Source organism: Lupinus angustifolius, chromosome LG19, assembly GCF_001865875.1.
Source record: "Lupinus angustifolius cultivar Tanjil chromosome LG19, LupAngTanjil_v1.0, whole genome shotgun sequence".
Lineage (NCBI taxonomy): Eukaryota > Viridiplantae > Streptophyta > Magnoliopsida > Fabales > Fabaceae > Lupinus > Lupinus angustifolius.
Window position 1 is genome coordinate 13,449,234 of NC_032027.1, and position 21,784 is coordinate 13,471,017.

Below are 21,784 nucleotides of genomic sequence, written 5' to 3' on the forward strand. Positions count from 1 at the left end.
AACAAATCTACATTTGATGAAGATTGAGTAACGGGATACAGAAAGTCATCATATTAAGTTTAACGAAATGAAGATTGACGAATGAAACATTGGATTGTAGACATGTGAGAGAAGAGAGAAATATGAAATAAAAGGGGAGAATAATATGAAGATATGAAATGATAATAGTGGAGAAGTAATTCACATGTGAAAAAGGATTCAATCATCTTTATTGTGAAATGTAATTTCTTTATAAAATAAAAAACAAATGGGCTCATTAATCATTACAATTAAATTGTACAATGAACAAAAATGGAAGATTGACATGTTTTGTAGGGAAAATTTTGATTGAGAGATTGACACATGTCACGAGGTACTTTTAGATTTGATGAGAGGTTGACACATGTCATGAGGGCTTGAGAGATTAACACATATTATGAGTGAGTTTTTTTTGTTATACAGGTAATAGATAAATAAATAAATAAATGTGATTGGTCCTTTGTATTACGTGTATACATGCTGGTAGAACCATTATTATGCAATGTGATATCATAAATATGTTATCAAATAATAAGTTGTTTAGGGCTTGACGGAAAGAAATAAGAATAGAATATACGAAATGATGCATCAAGGGAATCTGGCATGCCAGACCATTCACAAGTAAAGGCCCCACATGTGATGGACAACTGTTGGTCCACGTCATCGACGTTAGATTGATTCAGTTTGTGTGCGTTTAGCGTCTTTCTGTGGAATCTATGAATTGAGTTTACCTCTTCAAATTTAATATTTAATATTTCTTTTAAGTTTTGTTATGCTCAATCCGATTGTGATCAAGGAATAAAAAAATGGAGTTGTATTTAGAACCTAATAAATAAATTTGTTACTTGTTTGAGTGTAGCTATCAAAATAAATCCACACATCTTTAAGAGGAACACATGTTTTTGGTAAAAAATCCACTTATCGTAAGAGTAAATAAAAAGGTGAGATATAAAAAAAAATATTTGTGATAAGTAATCTTTAAAAATTAAACTTCACCATACTCCATATTTATATCTTGCCAAATTTGACACTAACATACAACAATAACACAATAGAATGACAAATATTTTATGACAAAAAAAAGATGAATTTGGAATTGTAATTACTTATAAAATTTCTTCTTAACCCCGATTAAAATGTTACATTTGTCATTCTTTTATTTATTTCAAATAAACGATCATTAAAACACTCGGAATTCAAAATCTTGGGACCATGACTATGTTGACGGTAACAAATGATAGTGAGATGAGTCCTAATCTCGCATGATGACAATGACAGTTAGATAGAGGTGATCGATGGTGGTAAACCGAGTGAAACTGTAAAATATTGTTGGTTGTTATTGTTGATGTTATTGTTCCAATTTAGCCGACACCCACGAAATATCTACAAATAAAATATGGAAGCTGAGATTTTTGCTTGTTTTTGAATAATTCATAACATTAAAAAAAACAAATCATAACAATACAATTTATTTGAATTAAATAGAAAATGTAAAAAATAAAATCATATCATTATAGAAACAAATTTGACAAAGAAGTTGAAGAGAGAAAACAAATAACTTTGATATGTTAAATAATATTATATTATATAAATTTTAAACATTAAATCATACTATATTAAAATTTATTTAAATTTTAGTATTTTTAAGTTTTAAGCATCGGAGTCACTCACATTATTCAATAAAAATGATTGCGGACAAATGAGCCAAACAAAACAGACAAATAAACTAAAGTAAATATCATGTCTACAAAAAGTTACAGGCTATACAGGCGGGCCCATAAACATTACTCATTTTAAGATCACTACATGGAAAGCATGCTTATGTGGGCCATGTGGATTTTTCATCTTTATGGAAAGGGAGGTTCCCAACATTATGCTCAATGCAAAAAGACGCTATTAAGGGAACCATAGTTGTCCAAACAAACCTCTTTTCTTTTCTTTTTCTGTTTTTTCCTTTCCTATTTTTTATGATGTGGGTCCATAATTTCATTTGGACGGTAATAATGCTCATTGATGATGGGGTTCCACAATAGCCACCGGCCTATGTCCTTTGTTTCTTTTCCTTGGCTATTTCTCTAAACTTTTGCATATTTCAATTTCAAATTTTGCTTCTTCTAAATTACCAATAACCAAAATTGTTTATTTGTGACCAAAATTAGGTACTTGTCTAAAATATTGTTATGCAACTTGCATGCAAGTGTGGTTTGTTATTTTAGTATATTTGCATGTGGGTATGTGACTATCTATAATAATTATATTGTATATAATCATCTAGATAACATTTTTAAGTACTTTTCCACCGAAAAACATATTTTAAGTATTCAAATAATATAAATTTTTAAATAAGTATATTATCATAATTAACCGAAATTAATACACTAATTGATAAATAAAACTACTTTCCCAAGTCACAAACCTTTTGCAAACAGCTTACCTTGACCAAAACAGTGAAAAGCACAATTTTTTCCTTTAACATTTTACGGGCACCAAGATTCTTTCGTGTCTCACATGATAGATGTCTTGTTTTGATGAATTTAAATCACACAATTAGTACTAACATTAGAAAAAAAGATTCTTAAACCGGTAACACACCCATTAACCAAAGCCTGATTTTGTAGGTGAATAATAATGCTAATAATATATAGTGATCCAATTAGGTATAGTTTATTGAAGTCGCTGTGTGATTGCTTTTATGAGTGTGATGTGAAGCTCATTTGTGTTGCTTTTGTACGTGGAAATTATACTTTTTAGTACAACACTGTTAACATATAGACTCTGATTTCATAAAAGTTTATGGTCATTCATTTATTGCTGTTATTTATGATCACTAGCTCTATTTGGGGAGTCTAGCTGGATAACTTTTTGGTGAGGGAAATAGCATTGCGACTTCTTAGATCAATTTACGAGTTAGGTTTTAAACGAAATGAAAAGATATTAAAAGTTTCACAATATAATTATAAAGTCTTTCATTTTTTCATTTTTACATATTAAAACTCAACTCGTAAAAAAATAATAGTATTAATCACATTCAGATATGTTAGTATGTTACTATAGGAAAAGGAAACATCTGAACATGAATTCATGATATCAGTCACGTACGTGGCCCGCTGCACAGAACACATTCAACTCCACTCAGGAGAAAAGACATCTTGCTCTAAAGTTTTAGTTGGCAAAAATATTGTTGATATTTCAATTTATTTGTTTATAGATGGTAAAGTGGTAAGAATTTTTCCTTTTTATTATCATAAGCAAAGTGCTAAGCAGTTTTATTTTGTTAAATAAGGTCTCAAATATAAAATCTTGTGAATGATAAAGGTAGCTGCTGAAATAGTTTTGACAACCTTTAATTTGGTTTCCTTACACAATATGAATTAATTGGAATTTAATATGACTTTCTAAGTCCTGAATCAAAACAAAAAATGTTTGTTTATACATTCTATTAATTAATTATAAATGTATTTATGTTTCTTGAATCCATTTTAGTTGTCATCTACCTCTACCATGTATGTAAATTGATCTAGCCAGAGTACTAGACTGTAGTTTCATCCTCAATGATACATCTATACCAGAAAAATCCTCCAATAATAAGTTATTGAGATAAAACGATAAATATAATTAAAATAGCATAAAATTTAACTTTTTTGTACTACTAAGTGTATTCTTTCACTCTTTCTTGGGTAAGGAACTAATTCTTTCAGAGTGTGTGTTTGTCTCTTCCAACAAGTGTCGCTCCTAGAAATCGAACCATTGACCTTTTGATCATCTGGGATCTAAGGTCTTACACCACTAAACTAATACCTTCTTCGTGTACAAAGTTTAACTTAAACACAATAATTTATTTTTATGCTATTTTAAATATCTATTACATATAAACTTATATACTATCTAAAGATAATTAGTAGTTTGATGTCATAATTTTATCTTGTCATATTTTACAATTACTAATAAATTTATATTAATTTTTTTTTAGTCTATGTATATATATATATATTAGTACATGGTAATTAAACACTCTAATTTAAGGAGTATAATTGTTTTGTTTTGTCTTGTTTTACAACCTTCTAAATCATAGGTAACTTAAAAATTTTTGAATGAGAAAGTGAAAAGCAACCTCTCATTAACATACAAAAATACTTATCAGAGGAAATTATTTAATTGGATTAATATTCTTTTTGAAGTTACCAATATATTAAATTAAATCCTAAATAAATAAAATGAAGGAGAAAACATTTACAAGTGGACATAATACATGAGCCTTCTGGTTGTCAAAGATTCCTTTGATTGATGACACTATGTCTCAACATTACTTCTACTTTTCAAGACTCTATATAAACTTCTCATAAACTTCACAATTTCACTCACAACCACTCTTTCTCTCTGTTTTCTTTGCTCATTCATACACCTATCTATTTAGCTTTATTAATCAAATCTTTTTTCTTCTTTCATAATGGCTACTGTTGAGGTAACTCAAAGATATAGTTTCTCTTTGTTTTAGCCTCTCTATTCTAGTCCATATGTACCTTGCTTGATTAGTTAGTTCCTACATGAATATGATGGAAAACAATTTATTTAATTTGGCAGAATATTACTATTTTCTACACTCTTTTTGTTGTTGTTTTACTGCACCTTTTTTATTTTGTTTATTGCCATTCATACTCAATGAATGAATCAGTGTTATTTTTCTCTGAAGTGCGAGTGTATGATTTATAAAGCTATATATTGCAGTTGGGATTGTAGTGCGGATAGATCTCTTGCAATACTATAAGAATGATCACTATAACACTTTCTTTTATTTTTTATAGACGAAAATCTGAAAAACAACATCTTCACTTGCAATCATAAAACTACATAGTATGTACATCCTAAATCCAAATAAGTGTAAGTTCGTGTATTGAGTCGTCTTTTGTTGTCAATCTCTTTCTCCACTATAAATCTATAAAGTCGATGACCGATTCATTACAGAAACTTTTAATTTATACAAGATTTGGGGTGATTCATGTGTTTTATACCCCTTGATCATTAATTAAGAAGCACTAACCATATTCTAGCTAATCAATATGTTATAAGTACTCATTGGTGTGTGGAATTGGATTACGATCAGAATATCAACATATCATTCTAAGTATACCTCATTTTCTATTTTATTAATTTCTGCTCTTACAATCACAATTGAATCCAAAGTATAGGTCATCTAAAATTTTATTATTCAAGCATTCCTTTTGCTAAGCATCAATGATCAAACCAACGATTCCCCACTACTTGTTTGAACTAATTAACATACGATTGAACTTCATCCATAGTTAGAAAGAGAAAAAAAAAAGAATAGAGTAACCTCTATTAATTAGCATGTTTTTGTTAGAACTTTACTCTAGAGAGAAGACTTTGTTAAATGAAAAGGATCTTGCACTTGCAGGTTGCACAGCAAGTACCAGCAACAGTTCAAGAAAATGAAACAACCCAAGTAACCAAAACCCATGAAACAATTCAAGAACAACCACCCACTGAGGTTCCTGCCTCAGAACAACCAGCATCTGAGGTTCCTGCTCCAGAAGAACCAGCCACTGAGGAACCAAAGGTAGAAACCATTGAAGAACCAAAGGTAGAAACAACAGAAGCACCACCTGCTCCAGAAGCTGAAGTTCAAGTTGAGACTAAGGATGTAACAATTGAGACAACAGAGGAAGCTAAGACTGAGGCAGAAAATGAAGCACCTGAGACAACAGAGGAAAAAACTGAGGAAGTGAAAGAAGAGCCAATAGCTGAGGGGCCTAAAGAAACTACTGAAATAGAATCAGTACCAGAACCAGCAACTGCAGTGGAAGAGAACAAAGCAACTGAGCCAGAAGTTGAAGCCACTGTAGAAGTTCCTACTGAGAAAACTGAGGCTTAAACCTATACGGCCACTTATTTGTTTTTGCATGTTGTTAAGGTTGAAAAGCTTTTCTGTTTTGTTTATTATATTATTAGTATTATTATGATGGTAAGCCTTTGGATATGGGGATATATATACCTATATGCACAGCACTTTGATCCACATATGCATACATGCTAAGTGGTGGATATGAGAAAGAAGTTTTATGGGGTTGTGTAATGTATTGAAGTGAGCTATAGTAGCTAGAGTTTGTGGATGGTGGTTCCTAGAGGGCTAAATGAATTTCTCATGGTGTGTTTTGTTTCTCTAGGTTTGAATAAATGATATTTATCTTTTGTTTTTACATAAAATAGTTCATCTTATATTTCTGCTTGTGAACATGAATTAGTAGGATACTTAGGTATTTAACCAAAAAAATGTGAGAAGTTTCTGCTTCCAAGACTATGACAATCCAAAATTTTGGAGAAGAAATAATAACAAATGAAGAAGAGGGAGAAAATGGGTTACAAAAACAGCAATGTATTTTTTTAGTAGATTCTTTATATTGTGGGAAAAGAAAGCCAGAAAGAAGATAAATTCAATATCTCATACTATCAATTTCTTTTTTTTCTTTTCCCAAAATAAAAGGTATCCATTCTAAGTGTATGAAAACCATTGTGTTTGCTAAGAATTCATTAGAACTAGATTTGGATGCTTAACACAACACTATTTTGCTGTGTCACATTTCCTACTAATAGAAAATAGATCTACCACTATTTATTGAAAAATTGGATGTAACAAAGGAGTAAGTAACCTGCAACTTCGCATAAGAAGTGAAGCTTATATAGTCTATTGTTGATAAAAGCCAAGTAATTACAACTTGTACACACACAATTGCCTTGGCTTGTTATGCAAGAAACCAGAAATGTTATGCACACACAGTGCACTAGAGTTTAGCAGAAGAAGAAATAGAAGAAAACACGGAAAATGTATATATGAGTTAGAAGAAGACTTGTATATATGAATTGCAATGAATCTTGTTGTATATATTGAAAATGTATTAAACTTCAATTACAACTTACTTATCAATGATATTACTTTGTTTCTACTTATAGCAACTAAACTTTAACTAACTTAACATACAAGTAGAAACAAACTAACTTCTTTTTATCTAACAAGCTGAATTATTACAAATCTCTAACACTCCTCCTTAATTCAGACTTCATTAACATTCTTAACTCCAAGCTGCAACCTTAGCTTCTCAAACCTTTCTTTCTTTAAAGGCTTTGTAAAGATATCAGCTAGCTGAGTTTCTGAGTTGCAGAACTCTAATCTTACCTCCCCTTTGCTTACTTGCTCCCTTATGTAATGAAACCTTGTCTCTATATGTTTGCTTCTTCCATGAGACACTGGATTTAAGGCAAGATTGATTGTAGACTTGTTATCCACCATTAGTAAAATTCCATCATCAGTTTGTACTTGCAATTCCTTCAATGAAGACATCATCCAAGCAGCTTGACAATCACACATACAAGCTGCTATATACTCAGCTTCACAAGAAGATAGAGCAACTACATCTTGCTTCTTGGAACACCAACTTATAGGGGCATCACCTAACTTAAATAGGTACCATATTGTGCTTTTTCTATCTGTTTTATCTCCACACCAATCTGCATCAGAAAAGCCTATCATTTCATTGTTGCCATTGTTGTTCTGCTTGAAAGGAAACAAGACTCCATGCCCTATTATTCCCCTCAGATACCTCATCACTCTCTTTACTACAACAATATGAGATTGTTGTGGATCTTCCATGAATCTGCTTACTAAACCAACTCCATAAGCAATATCACGTCTGGTATTGCATATGTACCTTAGTGAGCCAATCATCTAAACAATGTTTTCTCAACTGGTTTGTCTTTTTCTTGTTAGTTGAATAGAATTCCAGATTCTGCAGGAGTGGATGTTTTATTGCTTTCCATCATATGAAATCTTTTCAACACATCATTTGTATATTTGCTTTGGTACATAACTGTCCCAAGCTTGGTTTGCTTGAACTCAATGCCTATGAAGTATGCTAATTTGCCAAGATCAGACATCTCAAACTCTGATTGCATTTGTTGTTTAAAAGCTGAGATGTCATTTGATTCTCCACCTGTTATTAACAAATCATCCACATAGAGGCAAACAATGAGAAGATCTGAGTTGTTCCTGCCCTTTACATAAACACCATGTTCTGCAGTGAATTTCTATGAACCCAAGTTGTAGCAAAAATACATCAATTCTCCTATTCCAAGCTCTTGGTGCCTGTTTGAGCCCATACAAGGCTTTGTGTAGCTTATACACTAGATCTTCTTTGTCTCTTATCTCAAAACCTGGTGGTTGCTTCACAAAAACTTCTTTATCCAAGGGTCCATTTAGAAATGTTGATTTCACATCCAAGTAGAAATATAATAAACAAATTTGACATACAAATAGAAATAAACTAACTTCTTTTTAACTAACAAGCTGAATTTTTACAAATCTCTAACATGTTATTTCCATTGATTTTAGAGAGAAAATAATGGTGTCTAAATCATAAAACAAAGCAGGCTCTGATATTAACTAGAAGTTATGATATTGTTGTAAAGGACAACTTTGATATCTTTAAATTCTTTCATATTTTTGAAATAATTTCAGATGAAAATATTCATTAAAGAAAAAATATAGTAAACAAATTTGTGACAACGTATCACTTTCCATATTGACTCAGTTTTATTACTTATAATAAAACGGATTTAGTCGTCATTTGTCTTTAGCCCAGAATTTGAATAAAAACACAAATACTGTCTTATTTCATTGAATATAAATAAATCTGTTTAGTTCATTAACAATCACTCTTAGAACAATAACACAGTAATCCGAGCAGAGAAAGATAAATTGTAAGAATGTCAAATAGTAATTCTTAATAGATTATAGAGTAAGAGTAGCACTATGAGCATGATTGTCCAAACTTACTCATGTCATGATGAACTGACAGCTATTTACTGGAATGAATTATCCTTTCCTTCAATCCTTTTTCATTGATACTTGACCCCATATAAACATTTGACAGATTATCAACTCTGAATTGATTTGAGGAACAGAATTAGAGAATTCAATTTGAGAATAGATAGAATGATCCTCTAAACATGTACAAACAGAATAGAGATATTATGTGCAGTCAAAACCACTAGCCAAAATTCATGTCTAGTCACCAGGTACTAAAAGTGCAACCAATGTGTTGTTGAGTATGCTGGGAAACATAGACTGTAAAAGCATGTGTGAGATGAAGGAAGAGGAGAACCTTCCTTTGTTCTGCTGACATTCTCCCAACAATCTTACGAATAACATAGCCTAATGCCAAATCCTGAGTTAATATATAACCCCTTCTCAACGTACTAGCATTAAATCCATTCACCAAGCAACAGACCAACAAAAAAATCATGTACGGATTACAAATGCACAGGTTATATTACATTATCTGGTACAAGTGTACAACCAGTTCTACACAAATTCATACATAACAACAGAGACAAACAAAATTTTCATCACTTCATTACAACTAAACAGATAGGCCCTTTTCTGTGTATGGGTATATGTTATTCAATTACTGTTTTCTTGATCTTCACACTGAGGCAACAATGTGCAAAACCCAGGCAGACATGTCAAACAGCCTAATGGCTTTGGATGCAACTTACAGCAGTATTTCGAACTGGAGTACTCTCTTTCACCTTACCTTGGTGAGCCTTTCTTTCACCAACTTCCCGGATAAAACAAAAGGTGAAAAAGTCTTAGATCTTCACAACAATAAGAGTGGCTTGGCTCCTTATCAATTCAACAAATCTATAAACCCAATGCAACTAAGTTCATCAACAGAGATAACTCAAGAGAGAGAGTCTATCATCAGTCCAGAACTCCAAACGACAAGTCAATTTCAGCTACACACCATGTGTTCTTCTTGCTATCTTATAATGTCAATTTGAATCCTTGAGACAGGAAGTCATCCCTGTAAATACGTGACACCATAGAAGTAAAGTTAACAAGACCACAAAGGGTAATGTGTTGAAAAGTAAAATTCACCAACAAATTTTGATGGATCAGCAAAATAAAAACAGTGTTTTCATTAAGAGATGCATATTGAAGTGTGTTCAGTATAGGTTTGAGCCCCCAACAGAAACAACTTCTGGGAGGAGAAATATCCCAACCCAACTAATGTAAGTCGGGGCAGAGTCAAAAGTTTGATGAGGGAAGGCTAATCACAAAGGGTGCCTCCAACTTAATGGGATCCGGAGAGGGTAGACTACAAGAGGAGAGACTGCTTCCAGAATTTGAACCCGGGACATCAAGGGAGGCTAACCATATAAAAATTAATTTAAAAAATAATAATTTAAGAAGCCTCAGGCCAGACCAGACCAAACATAAAGTGCATGAGGATTTGACAAGGCTGAGAGAGACCATATCATACTCCAGTCCACCATCCCTCTTCTCCTATGGTTGTAGGGACACCCAAGCAAAAAAGATACATGTTGAGATTCTTTCTTAACTCGATTTTTAAATATAGCTAATTTCATTCAAAAATGAAATCCACCAATCAGAAGGGGCTACTAACCAATATTAGAGACTTGGCGTAGAGACAACCAATGAAATATTGACAACATGACGAACTTAGTTCTATTTAAAATTTAATCCTATATAATTAATTTGGATAATAACATCATCATCATCCTTAGATTTAAATGGGAAACATGTAGCATTGACTCCAAGTCAACTACAGAAATCTACAGATCAAATCATATTGAAAAATGAAAATACATAGCATACACAATACCTTCTGTTCTTTGCATTTTGTACTCCCAAATTGTGTTGCTTTCTACCATTATCACTCCTTAATACAGAGGGTGGAACAAGGGTACCCTCACAAATCATACCTTCAGTGAAATGAGGCAAACCAAGTATTCTAATATAAGAAATTTCTTTACTTTCACGATCATACCAAAACAGTTTCCTACGATTTTGCACCAACAGTACTTTCAATCCATCTCTTGAGTAACCTAAAGGCTTAACAGATTTCAAAGATCTTATATCATGTGACACTCCTAACACAAATAATTTACACCAGCTATCTTTAGATCCATATTCTCTCATAACCCAAACATCAATTCTCTGTTTCCTATAATTCTTAATCATACACAAACTCCCACCTAACACAGCCACATCAATTTCAAGATTCATATTATTAACCTCATCATTCGCTTTCTCCGGCAACGGAACTTCGTTGAAATTCTCGAATCTTAGATCAAACGCGATAATCAAATCAGGCTGATCCGGTTCGAGTTTCCTCGTCACAACCCAGTGCAAGTAACCGTCAACATAAACCCCCATCGTACGCGCGCAGCATAGCGCGTATGGCATGCTAGGTAAAATTTTCCATGAATTTATTCTCAAGCTATAAACCTTAACCTGCGAATCGAAAGTACGGTCCTGCAAATTGACGTAATAAGAAATTCTAACAAGCTTATAATCACCGGACACAGAATCGTAACCGAAGCCGTAAACACGCGCGGCGAAGAGGAAGTTTTCCGGGCGGAGGTCGTGGTTGAGTGAAGGTAGAATAACGTATTTACGAATCGAAGGGTTCCATAAAGCGACGTCGTCGGCGACGTTGGAAATACATATGATACCGTTACATGAGCCGAGGAGGTTGATGCGGTTGCTGTAACACATGAGAGGGTGGTTGAGAAGTAGCGGTGACGTGGCAGCGTTGAGAGTGTTGTTGTTGTGTAGGGTTTGGAGATTGAGTTGGTAGAGATCAGATTGGTGCGAGAGGATGACGGTGGTGGCGGTGGTGGTGGTGGTGGATTGTGATGAGTTGGTGAGGTGGAGGAAGATGAAGTGGTGGCTGTCGATGAGAGATCGGAGGGATTTGGAGACGGTGCGGAAGCGGAGGAGGGTGGTTGAGGGTAGGTAGGAGAAAATGACGGTTATGACCTCGGATGGAAGATACGGCATGTTGTGAGTGTAATGAAAAGAGAGGGGTAGGAGGGGATTGTGTTATTTGAGTATGATGGGTTAGTTAGGTTAGGTGGGTGAGTAGTGAGTTGGGTTTGTGTGAACCAGAGAGAAAGAAGGGGACGTGTAAGAAGGGGCAGGTGCAGAGATAAGGATGTGCCACACCATACATCAACATGTTTTGTCACATAGCATCTACCTTTTCCACATTACATGTCATGGGAGTTAGTATAGAAAGATAACATGAGAAAACTATATTGATGTGTGGAATCCATATGATGTCTCATGTGTGTCATTCTATGTGTCATAAAGTGTAATTGATAAGAAAAATAATTAATAATTAAATGTTTAATTTAAATATATTTTTTAATCAATCACAATTTATAACATATAGAGTGACAAATATTATAATACAGTAGATATGCTCCTTGATAGAAATTTAATGGGAAGGACAACAAGGGGATGATTGAAGAGTATGTGTTGATCTTGTAGGTCCTTGTTTGAAAACAATGATAATGCATAACAAGGTGCTTCCTATGTGAGTAAAATATTGGATTTTCATATAGATGTGTGGCATAAATATTGTGAGAGTAATTATGAGATGTAATTGAAAAGGGAGACATAGCTCTTTGAAGAGTTTCCATGAACCAAAGAAGTTCATTAAGAGTTGAACCAATAGTCTTGTATTAAAACTCGATAGAGGATTTGACTATTTGTGTTGTTTTTTGCACAAAAGAGACTGAATTTGGGCCACACTAAATAATAAAGGTTACAATGAATTTAAATAATAAAGGTTGCAATGAATTTAAATAATAAAGGTTGCAATGAATAATAAAGGTTGCATGAATTTCATGATAGAGGGGTCACCAACATAGTGAGAGATACGGGAAGCATGCATGTGGGAGTCATGTTAATGGTGAAGTTGTAGGTCATAATCCAAGGTTCTTCTAATATAGCGTATGTCATGGCACATATAGCAGCATGTAAGTGAATGCTAGTGGAAGCATGCATGTACTAAAAAAGTCTGTTAACATTAAATGTCATATCAAGATAAGTGACATATTAATTACAAAGAACCAACAAATTGACAATATTAATGTTGATGGCAGGGTGAAGCATATCTATTGGATAGTAATCATGCATGGAGTAAGTCATGAATATAATAATGTTCAGTGTAGTGGCGGATCTTGACCTAAAGTTTAGAGGGAGCAACAATATTTAATTACAATTTAGAGTTACGATTAAACATATAACAAAAAATATAAAGTATTATACATGATTGTTTTAAAGTTTCAAAATACAATACTGATTCTAAATAAAAGTAATTAACAATTAAATACGTTAAAGAAAAATGTATATTCATTTAAAGTGTCGCTCATTCTTTTAAAGACTTTCAACTTATCAATGATTGAATCAGGAGTAAAATTTTCAGTTATTTCATTTCTCTGCAAGTAACTCATTCTATCTTACTGTACAATTTTGTTTGATTGTATTTACTACTGGAAATGATATTTATGTAATAGTTAAACCAAAATAGTTAATATGAGACGGATAAATTGATCAAACAAATAATATGCATTCACTTCTCGTCAGAATTGCAGTTAAATAAGATATTGTTTGGAGTTTTCAAACATGAATGACTAATGACATCAGTAATAAAATGTTAAAATTGACATATCAAATTAAATTTTTTTATTCATTGAAATCCATATGATAGAATTTTTGCACAAAAATACATATGTTACGAATATTAAATTGTTTATAAAAATTCATAGAATCTTAAGACTTTTATATCAAAATTTGACAAAAGTAATCTATGATCACATAATCTATTTCATATGTATAAAATTATTATGAACTGGAATAGAGGAATAATATTTTAAGCAACATCAATATCTACACTTACAATTAAACTTAATTCATTATCTATAATTTTTAGAAGGAGCACACAAATTAAATAAGATAAATTTTTTTTGAAAGAAATTAAAAAAAGTATGACAATAAATTTTAAAAAAAAAATCAGGCGGCAGTTGCCTCCACCTACTCTCATTGTTGGAACAAATTCAATTACAGGTAAATGACTTGGAAAGCTTATATTCTTGAGGGTATATATTGTGGCAAGAGAAAATTGGAAAGAGATAAAAAAAACTTCAAGACATTATTTATGAAAAAAATATCTTAAACTAAGTAATATGATATAGTATTACCACGACTATAAATAAACATTGAAATGTCTCGCTTGGAGTTATTAATCCCATATTATATCAAGAATGTGTTTAGAGCATGATACCAAGCACAAGGTGATTATTTGAGACAATAAGGGATTTTACCAATTTGTAGATGAATTGTGGATGAGAGAACATAGGAGTTGAGATATTTGTGATGGTATCATGTAGAAAGTTATTGTTTATATTTGTAATTTAGAGGTAGTTATATTCAGAAAGTGGCATGCATAAGTTTGATAATAGGAATAATGTATCATGATAATGAATATATTGTCTTTTATAAAAGCCCTTCAAAACTAGTCTCATTTTATAGTGAGTAAGAGCATCTCCAATGGAGGCCAATATTTTCATTCTTATTTGGGTCACACACATTATTTGATAATTTATTATAATTCCCTATAAAATAAGAACAACATCTACTTTTTTCTCACAATGACAAACATCATTCTTATTCTTATTTGTGTCCCACAACATCTACCTTTTTCCACACCACCTACCTTTCTCATCACTTTCCTTTGGTTAGGAACAACCAATAATTGTTCTTATTTAAGAACAAAAGTCAAGCAATAAGAATAGAACAGTGGAGAACAAAGTAAGAATGTTCTTATTCCATTAAGAACAACCTTAAGAACAACCATTGTGGTTTCTCTAATGGAGCCATCGATGTTCTGTACTTAATTCTGTAAACCCATTTGTTTATGATGATATTGAAATAAGTCTCCTTGGGTTTAAGTGTCATGTATGATTAGATTCATTAGAAATAGATGCCGCTTTTTTAGGACTAGAGTGAGACAAGATGGATGAATAGGATGAGGCAATGAAAATTTGGTTGTGGAGTGAACCTATTTCAGTTTGAAGACTTCATTTCTAGATCATGTAACCATGTGATGTATTTGTTGCTCATAACCACCATGTCTTAATTTTGCATTTAACAACACATATTCAATTGTGCTCGTGTGTAGAATGGATTCAAATGATAGGCAGAAGGAAATCAATAATACTATGTGAAGCAGACGCTGTTAGATATGATAGGTGAATATACATTCAATCATGCTTGCTTCATTGAGCGTTATTGATTGTATGACTCAAATATTTATTAATGCTCACTGAAAAAAACCACTATTGTTTCTCACACATTAAACAAGCTTCATTGATCGTTGTTGAATGACATAGATTCAATAATACTTGTTTTAATGAGCGATGTTCAATTTTTTATTCTTAGAGATTTAAAAACAAAACCTCACACTACTCGTTCATTTAGATGATAAAACTCAAAAAACCTTCCTACGACCCAAAAAACCTTTCCACGTCACTCACAATCCCACAAAACCTTCACACGACACTCATCTCCCACAAACTCACATTCCACTATACTCATCTTCCCACAAGACTCACCTTGTCATGACATTCATTCATTCAACTCATCTTCCTAAAACACTCACCTTGTCATGACGTTACATTGAAGATACCGAAAATGAGTTTTGTCCTTGTTGTTAGTTTTTCCCTTTTTTTTATAGTATCCTTTGAAATGACAAATAGTCAAAGGATACCATTATAACTGATCTACGAAGTTTTGATGAAGACAAGATCTTACATAGAAGCTTGAAGGCTTAGACATCTCAACAAACAACATACCAAGAACTCAAGGTCATTGTCATAGAATCTATGATTGTCTTTTTACATTCTAGAGTCATAAGATGATTGCCTAGTATTGAGTCTTAGGGTAGGTAAACCCAAGATGAAGTGTCTCACAAAGAGTCTAAAATAAAAATCACATAAAATGAGGCATAACATCAACACATGAATATATGATAATAAACAATCATGCATTTGCATTTGCATTTAGCATACATGATTTTATGCATAAAGGTTAATCACTTCTAAAATAATGATCATTCATCATATAGGGTGTTTACCATTTAAAGATTGAAAAACCATTTTCAACAAATTTAATCGATTAAACCAGTTTGTAATCGATTAAGTCCTAGTGAAATCCTTAATCGGTTAAGGAAATTATAATCGATTAAATGGAGTTACAGTAGCTAACCTCCCATGATTTCTGTGTATTAATCGATTAAGTAATCTTTTAATCGATTAATCCATATCTGAAAGTCTATTTTCAAAAACTCGTTAATCGATTAACATGACAATTTAATCGATTAATATATGTTATATCAGTTATGAGCTAAGTATGTTATTTTGAAACGGAATCCATTTTGTTTTTAAAACAGTTTTCTCTTCACCTTCAGTAAAAAAAAAGAACGAAAAATATCTGAGAAAAAGAATCAACGATTCACTATGCTAAAAAGTTTCAAAGCTATCTTTATGTATCTTTGAGTTTTCTTGCATGAGCTTCAAGAGTGAAAAAAGAGAGAATAGAGATAAAAGAGAGAAAAATCTTTTCATTGAGAAAAACCATTTTTCATTCAATTGAAAACACTCCTTGCATGATTTCATAATTAGGTCTTAAGGTTGTGTTTGTGAGATCTTTCTGTCAAGGGTGATTAGAGCCGATTATAGAGTTGTAATCCGCACATTCTAGTGTGCAAAGTAACTCGGGGAAAGTTCTGAAATTGAGGAAAATTCTCGTGATGTGTGGTATCATCACAGGTTGAGAATTAAGAGTCTTCATTAGATAGAAAGTCTTGATTCGAGCAAGAGTTTCAGCTGGGGCCAAATTGCGCGAAAGATGTGGTATCCAAGTGGGCATAGATAAGGGGTCAAACTGAGACTTGTGGCTCATCGATTTCAAGAAGGAAGTTTCCATCTCGTTGTATTGGAAGTATGGTTGTAAATTAAATTTCTGATTAGTGAAGAAAATCTCCCAGATCAACCGGGAGGACTAGACGTAGTTTGTAGTGGACCGCAAATGAACCAGGATAAAAATCTTCGAACAAATTTTCTCTATCCCTATCTCTTTATAATTTAGTCTTTATTGCTTCCTGTTTTGATTAGATTACTATGATTAATTGCTTGTTGTGTTAATATGTTGTTAGTCAAGAATCAATCTTAGGATATTAAAGATCAAGAATTATCATGCTTTTTACGAAGGGAGAAAACTAATTTTAAAAGTAAAATAATCAGGATAATCGATTAACGTTCTGATAATAATCGATTAAGTGAATTGGCTTTAATCGATTAACCATGTTGATAATCGATTAACTGCAGCAGCTTTGAATTCTGCGCAAACATCATAAAAGCGGGACTGGTGATCCGTGACACTTATTCACCCCCCCCTCTAGGTGTAATCATACCTTATTGGTACCCAACAAGTGGTATAAGAGCTAGTATAAATGTGCTAGTTTGGCCGCTAAATTCGTTGATCCAAGGGATTAATAACTATAGGTTCCACTAACCCTTTCGGTGGTGATAGTGCATCCATCAAATGTCCTCCGATTTTCAGTGGCGAAGGGTATGCCTACTGGAAGGTGTGCATGCGAATCTTTATAGAGGCTATAGACACAGAGATTTGGGACTCTGTTGTCAACAGGCCGTTCACTCCACTTCACTTAATGGATGGTGACCCCAATGAAAAATCGAAGGGATTGTGGATTAGCAAAGAAAGATGTAAGGTCGAGCACAATCTCAAGGCAAAGAACATTATAACATTTGTCTTATCATACGATGAATTCTTTCGAGTGTCATAGTGCCAAAAGGCAAAAGAAATATGGGATACTTTGCATGTAACCCACGAAGGCACAAGTGAGGTTAAGCGCGTAAGATTGAATGTGTTAACCCATGAATATGAGTTGTTTCATATGTTTCCAAATGAGTCAATTAATGAAATGCAAAAACGATTCACCCATATTGTTAACCATTTAATTGCATTAGATAAGAGTTTTTCTATTGGTGAACTTACTAACAAAGTGTTGTGTTGTCTTAATAGGAAATGGCAGCCCAAGGTAACCGCAATTATGGAGTCGAAAGACTTGAATACAATGCCGCTAACAACTCTCTTTAGAAAACTCCAGGAACACGAAATGGAGTTAGGACACTTAACAATGCATGAAGATTCAGACCGAAAGAAAAAGGGGATCTCTCTAAAAGCTACATCTTCACAATCACAAGAAGAAAGAGACGATAATGATTCAGGGTCTAAACTTGATGATGAAACATTAAACCTCATGGTTAGAAAATTTGGGAAGTTTCTCAAGAAGAAAGGAGAGTTTAAGCGCTTTCAAATGAAAGAGGCAGCTGATTCAACCAGACGAGGCAAAGCTCCCAAAGATCGCCTCATTTGCCATGAGTGTGGCAAGTCGGACCATATGAAATACCAATGCCCGATCCACCTCAATAAGGTTGAACATGATAGAAGCAACCCCTAGGACTTCAAATCCAAGAAGGCCTACATTGTGTGGGATGTCCTGAAGGACGAGACAAAGAGTAGCACATCCGATGAAGAGGAGACAACCAAGTTGTGCTTAATGACAAACATACAGAAATTGTCAGCATAAGCAACCCATATAACACAAGTGAGGTATACTTTTCTGACTTGTCCTCATGTTCCAATGAATCTCCTACTTAAGATGAACTATATAGTGCATATGTTGAGTTGCATGAGGAACGTAAGAAATTAGCGAAAGTAAATGTAGATATAAAACGAGTCATCATGTTGCATGAAATTAAGATAACTAAAATGCAAGAGGAGTTAAATGAATTAAAATTGGAAAATAAGACTCTTGATCTAATTTACTCTTCTGCCTCATGTAGTTGTGCCACTAAATTAATTGAACCCCCTATATATGACCAATGCGATATATTAAATGCTGAAATTTCTGATTTAAAAGATATATGGACAAAGTTCACATATAGCATATATAACCTGGACAACCTACTTGCTACATCTAGGAATGTAGGTAATCATAGAGGTATTGGCTATAAATCAAGGAAAAACAGTAGACCATATAGAAGGCAAGTAGATTACATGCATAATAGGACTAATCATAAATTGCCTACTTATTTCTATTGTAGTAAACATGGTCATACATCTATATCATGCTACATTAGGAAATATGGTGTGCCTAGTGGTAATTATGTATGGGTACAAAAAGGGCAAGAGTCTTTGATTACTAACAAGAAAGGACCCAATATAACTTGGGTACCTAAACAATGCAAGTAAACTTGTTTTGCATGTATGCCTACGGACTCAGGAACTACACTGGTACTTGGATAGTGAATGTTCAAGGCATATGACAGGTGATAGATAAAAGTTCCTGGATCTCTCACTATATGGTAAAGGTTATGTCACGTATGAAGATAACAATAGAGGGAAGATACTAGGCGTTGGAATAATTGGAAATGCTTCACAAGCCTTAATAGAAAATGTACTATATGTCGAAGGACTAGAGCACAACCTTCTAAGCAATAGTCAGTTGTGTGGAAAAGGTAACAGGGTATTTTTTGACTCAAATTGTTGCATCATTCGTGATGGGGTAAATAATAATGTTAAGTTCATAGGGCAACGAATAAATAACATTTATATGGTTGATTTGGATGATGTCACCACTCTGTTTTCAAAATATTTTATCGCTAAAGAGAGTGACATTTGGTTGTGGCATAAACGATTTGCACACGTTCATTTGAAACATCTAGTTAAGTTTAGTAGTGGGATTACCAAAGCTGAATTTTAAATCAAAGACTCTTGTGACACTTGTCAAAAGTGTAAACAAGTGAGGAGTTCATTTTCAACTAAGAAAGTGATATCCACAACAAAGCCTTTGGAATTACTCCATATGAATTTGTTTGGACCATCACAAATTTTGAGCTTTGGTGGTAGCTACTATGCGCTAGTAATTGTTGATGACTACTCTAGATTTATGTGGACTTTGTTTCTCGCTGTAAAAACCGATGCTTTCAAATCTTTTAAAAATCTGGTCAAACAACTTTAAAACCAATTTGATCATAAGATAGTGTATATTCACAGCGATCATGGTGGTGAATTTGAAAACCACCTATTTGATAAGTTTTGTGAAAAGCATGTCATCCTACATTAGTATTCGGCTCCTCGAACCCCTCAACAAAATGAAGTTGTTGAGAAGAAAAATCGAGTACTAGAGGAGCTAGCCAGGACAATGCTAAATGAAAGCAAGGTCCCTAAATATTTTTGGGCCGATGTGGTACATACCGCTTGCTATGTAATTAATTGAGTACTGCTTAGGCCTACACTCTTAAAAACGCCATATGAATTGCTTAAAGGTCAAAAACCGAATATTTCACACTTGCATGCTTTTGGATGTAAATTCTTTATATTGAATAATGGTAAAAGATTACTAGGTAAATTTGATTCGAAAGTTGGCGAGGAAATATTTTTTGGGGTACTCTGTTCAAGTAAAGTATATCGAGTCTTTAATAAATATACTATGCATGTTGAAGAGTCTGTCCATGCAAAATTTGATGAATCTTCTCCAAAAGAGAAGAAGAAGGTTGTGTGTGATGATGTTTTAGGTGCGTTGGAAAATGCATACACAAAGGACATGGATATTGAGAACGAGGTTCAGGATGATCAAGAGCAAAATGTAGATCATCAAGAAATGCATATGGTGTGGAGGACAAAGAAAGATCATCCACTCGCCAAGGTTATAGGTGATATCTCAACGAGAGTGGTAACCCAAAATTCACTGCGAAACTTTTGTAACTTTGTAGCATTTGTGTCTCAAGTCGAACCTAAGACCATAGACGAGGCCTTAGAGGATGAACACTGGGGTATAGCTATGCAAGAAGAACTAAACCAGTTTGAGCGTAATAACGTATAGGACTTGGTCCCTAATCCTAAAGATCATCCCGTAATAGGCACGAAATAAGTCTTTAAAAATAAATTGGACGAACCTCGTTTGATTATACGTAATAATGCACGCCTTGTTGCAAAAAGATATAATCAAGAAGAGAGCATCGTCTATGATGAAACCTATGCCCATGTTGCGATGTGTGAATACCCAATTTTGTCCGGGCCAAAAATACTTAAAAAAAAACAAATTTTCAATAAATATTTTTGATACAAATTTCATCAACTCAAATATATATTTTATGTGAATCCGATTAGATTCCATGAATTGATTTTTGTTAGAAAGGGGGTAATCAAATCAAATAAATGAATTCATTAGCACTTAATGAATTTTATTTCAATTGATTCCAAAGAAAATTATTTCCAGCAAATAAAGAGATAAAGGAGATATGAATATTTAATGAATGATTCATCATAATGACATATATTTAATCCATTTTTTCGTAGATTTGAATTTTGAAAGATTTGGGTGTTGATTGATTTTTTTTGCAATTTGGTCATGTGCTGGAATTAAATACATTGATTGAGTATGAAAATTTGACTCTTAAAACTTGCATTTAAGTGTGATAAAAATCAGATTGAGAATTAGAAAAAAAAATCATAATCCCTTAATGTTCTCCTAGGAATTAATTGGTGTTCATATGACTTTGGCTATAAATAGATGGGGTCTTCCCTTACGGGAAAGAAAAAAGCCAAAAATGCTCATACCATTTTTTCTTTCCTAACGAATCCACAATCCCCTAAACATCATCTTTCCTACACAAAATCTCTCATCTAAAACAACCACAAAATCTCTCATCCATACCAACATCAAAATCTCCTATACACAACAATCAAACAAATTCATTCATCAATCATTTTTTTACCCTCAACATTACCTTT

General features: G+C 33.1%; 2 protein-coding genes across 2 annotated transcripts; one reads left to right on the plus strand and one right to left on the minus strand.

Moving 5' to 3' along the window:
• Positions 4,357-6,194, plus strand: LOC109334372 (fruit protein pKIWI501-like). Its single transcript, XM_019570114.1, has 2 exons — positions 4,357-4,480; positions 5,432-6,194. Exons 1-2 carry the CDS (start codon positions 4,466-4,468, stop codon positions 5,906-5,908), a joined length of 492 nt encoding a protein of 163 aa, XP_019425659.1. The 5' UTR covers positions 4,357-4,465; the 3' UTR covers positions 5,909-6,194.
• Positions 9,260-12,089, minus strand: LOC109334371 (F-box protein CPR30). Its single transcript, XM_019570113.1, has 2 exons — positions 10,716-12,089; positions 9,260-9,893 (listed from the first exon to the last, which is right to left on the minus strand). The coding sequence occupies exons 1-2, from the start codon at positions 11,894-11,896 to the stop codon at positions 9,854-9,856; spliced, it is 1,221 nt and encodes a 406-aa protein (XP_019425658.1). The 5' UTR covers positions 11,897-12,089; the 3' UTR covers positions 9,260-9,853.

Bases quoted from the DNA above. Each gene is read 5' to 3' on its own strand.
- LOC109334371 (XM_019570113.1), bottom strand. From the start codon at position 11,896: ATGCCGTATCTTCCATCCGAGGTCATAACCGTCATTTTCTCCTACCTA. The intron at 9,894-10,715 runs GTATTGTGTATG...ACGTATTTACAG, and splicing joins CAAAATGCAAAGAACAGAAG to GGATGACTTCCTGTCTCAAG.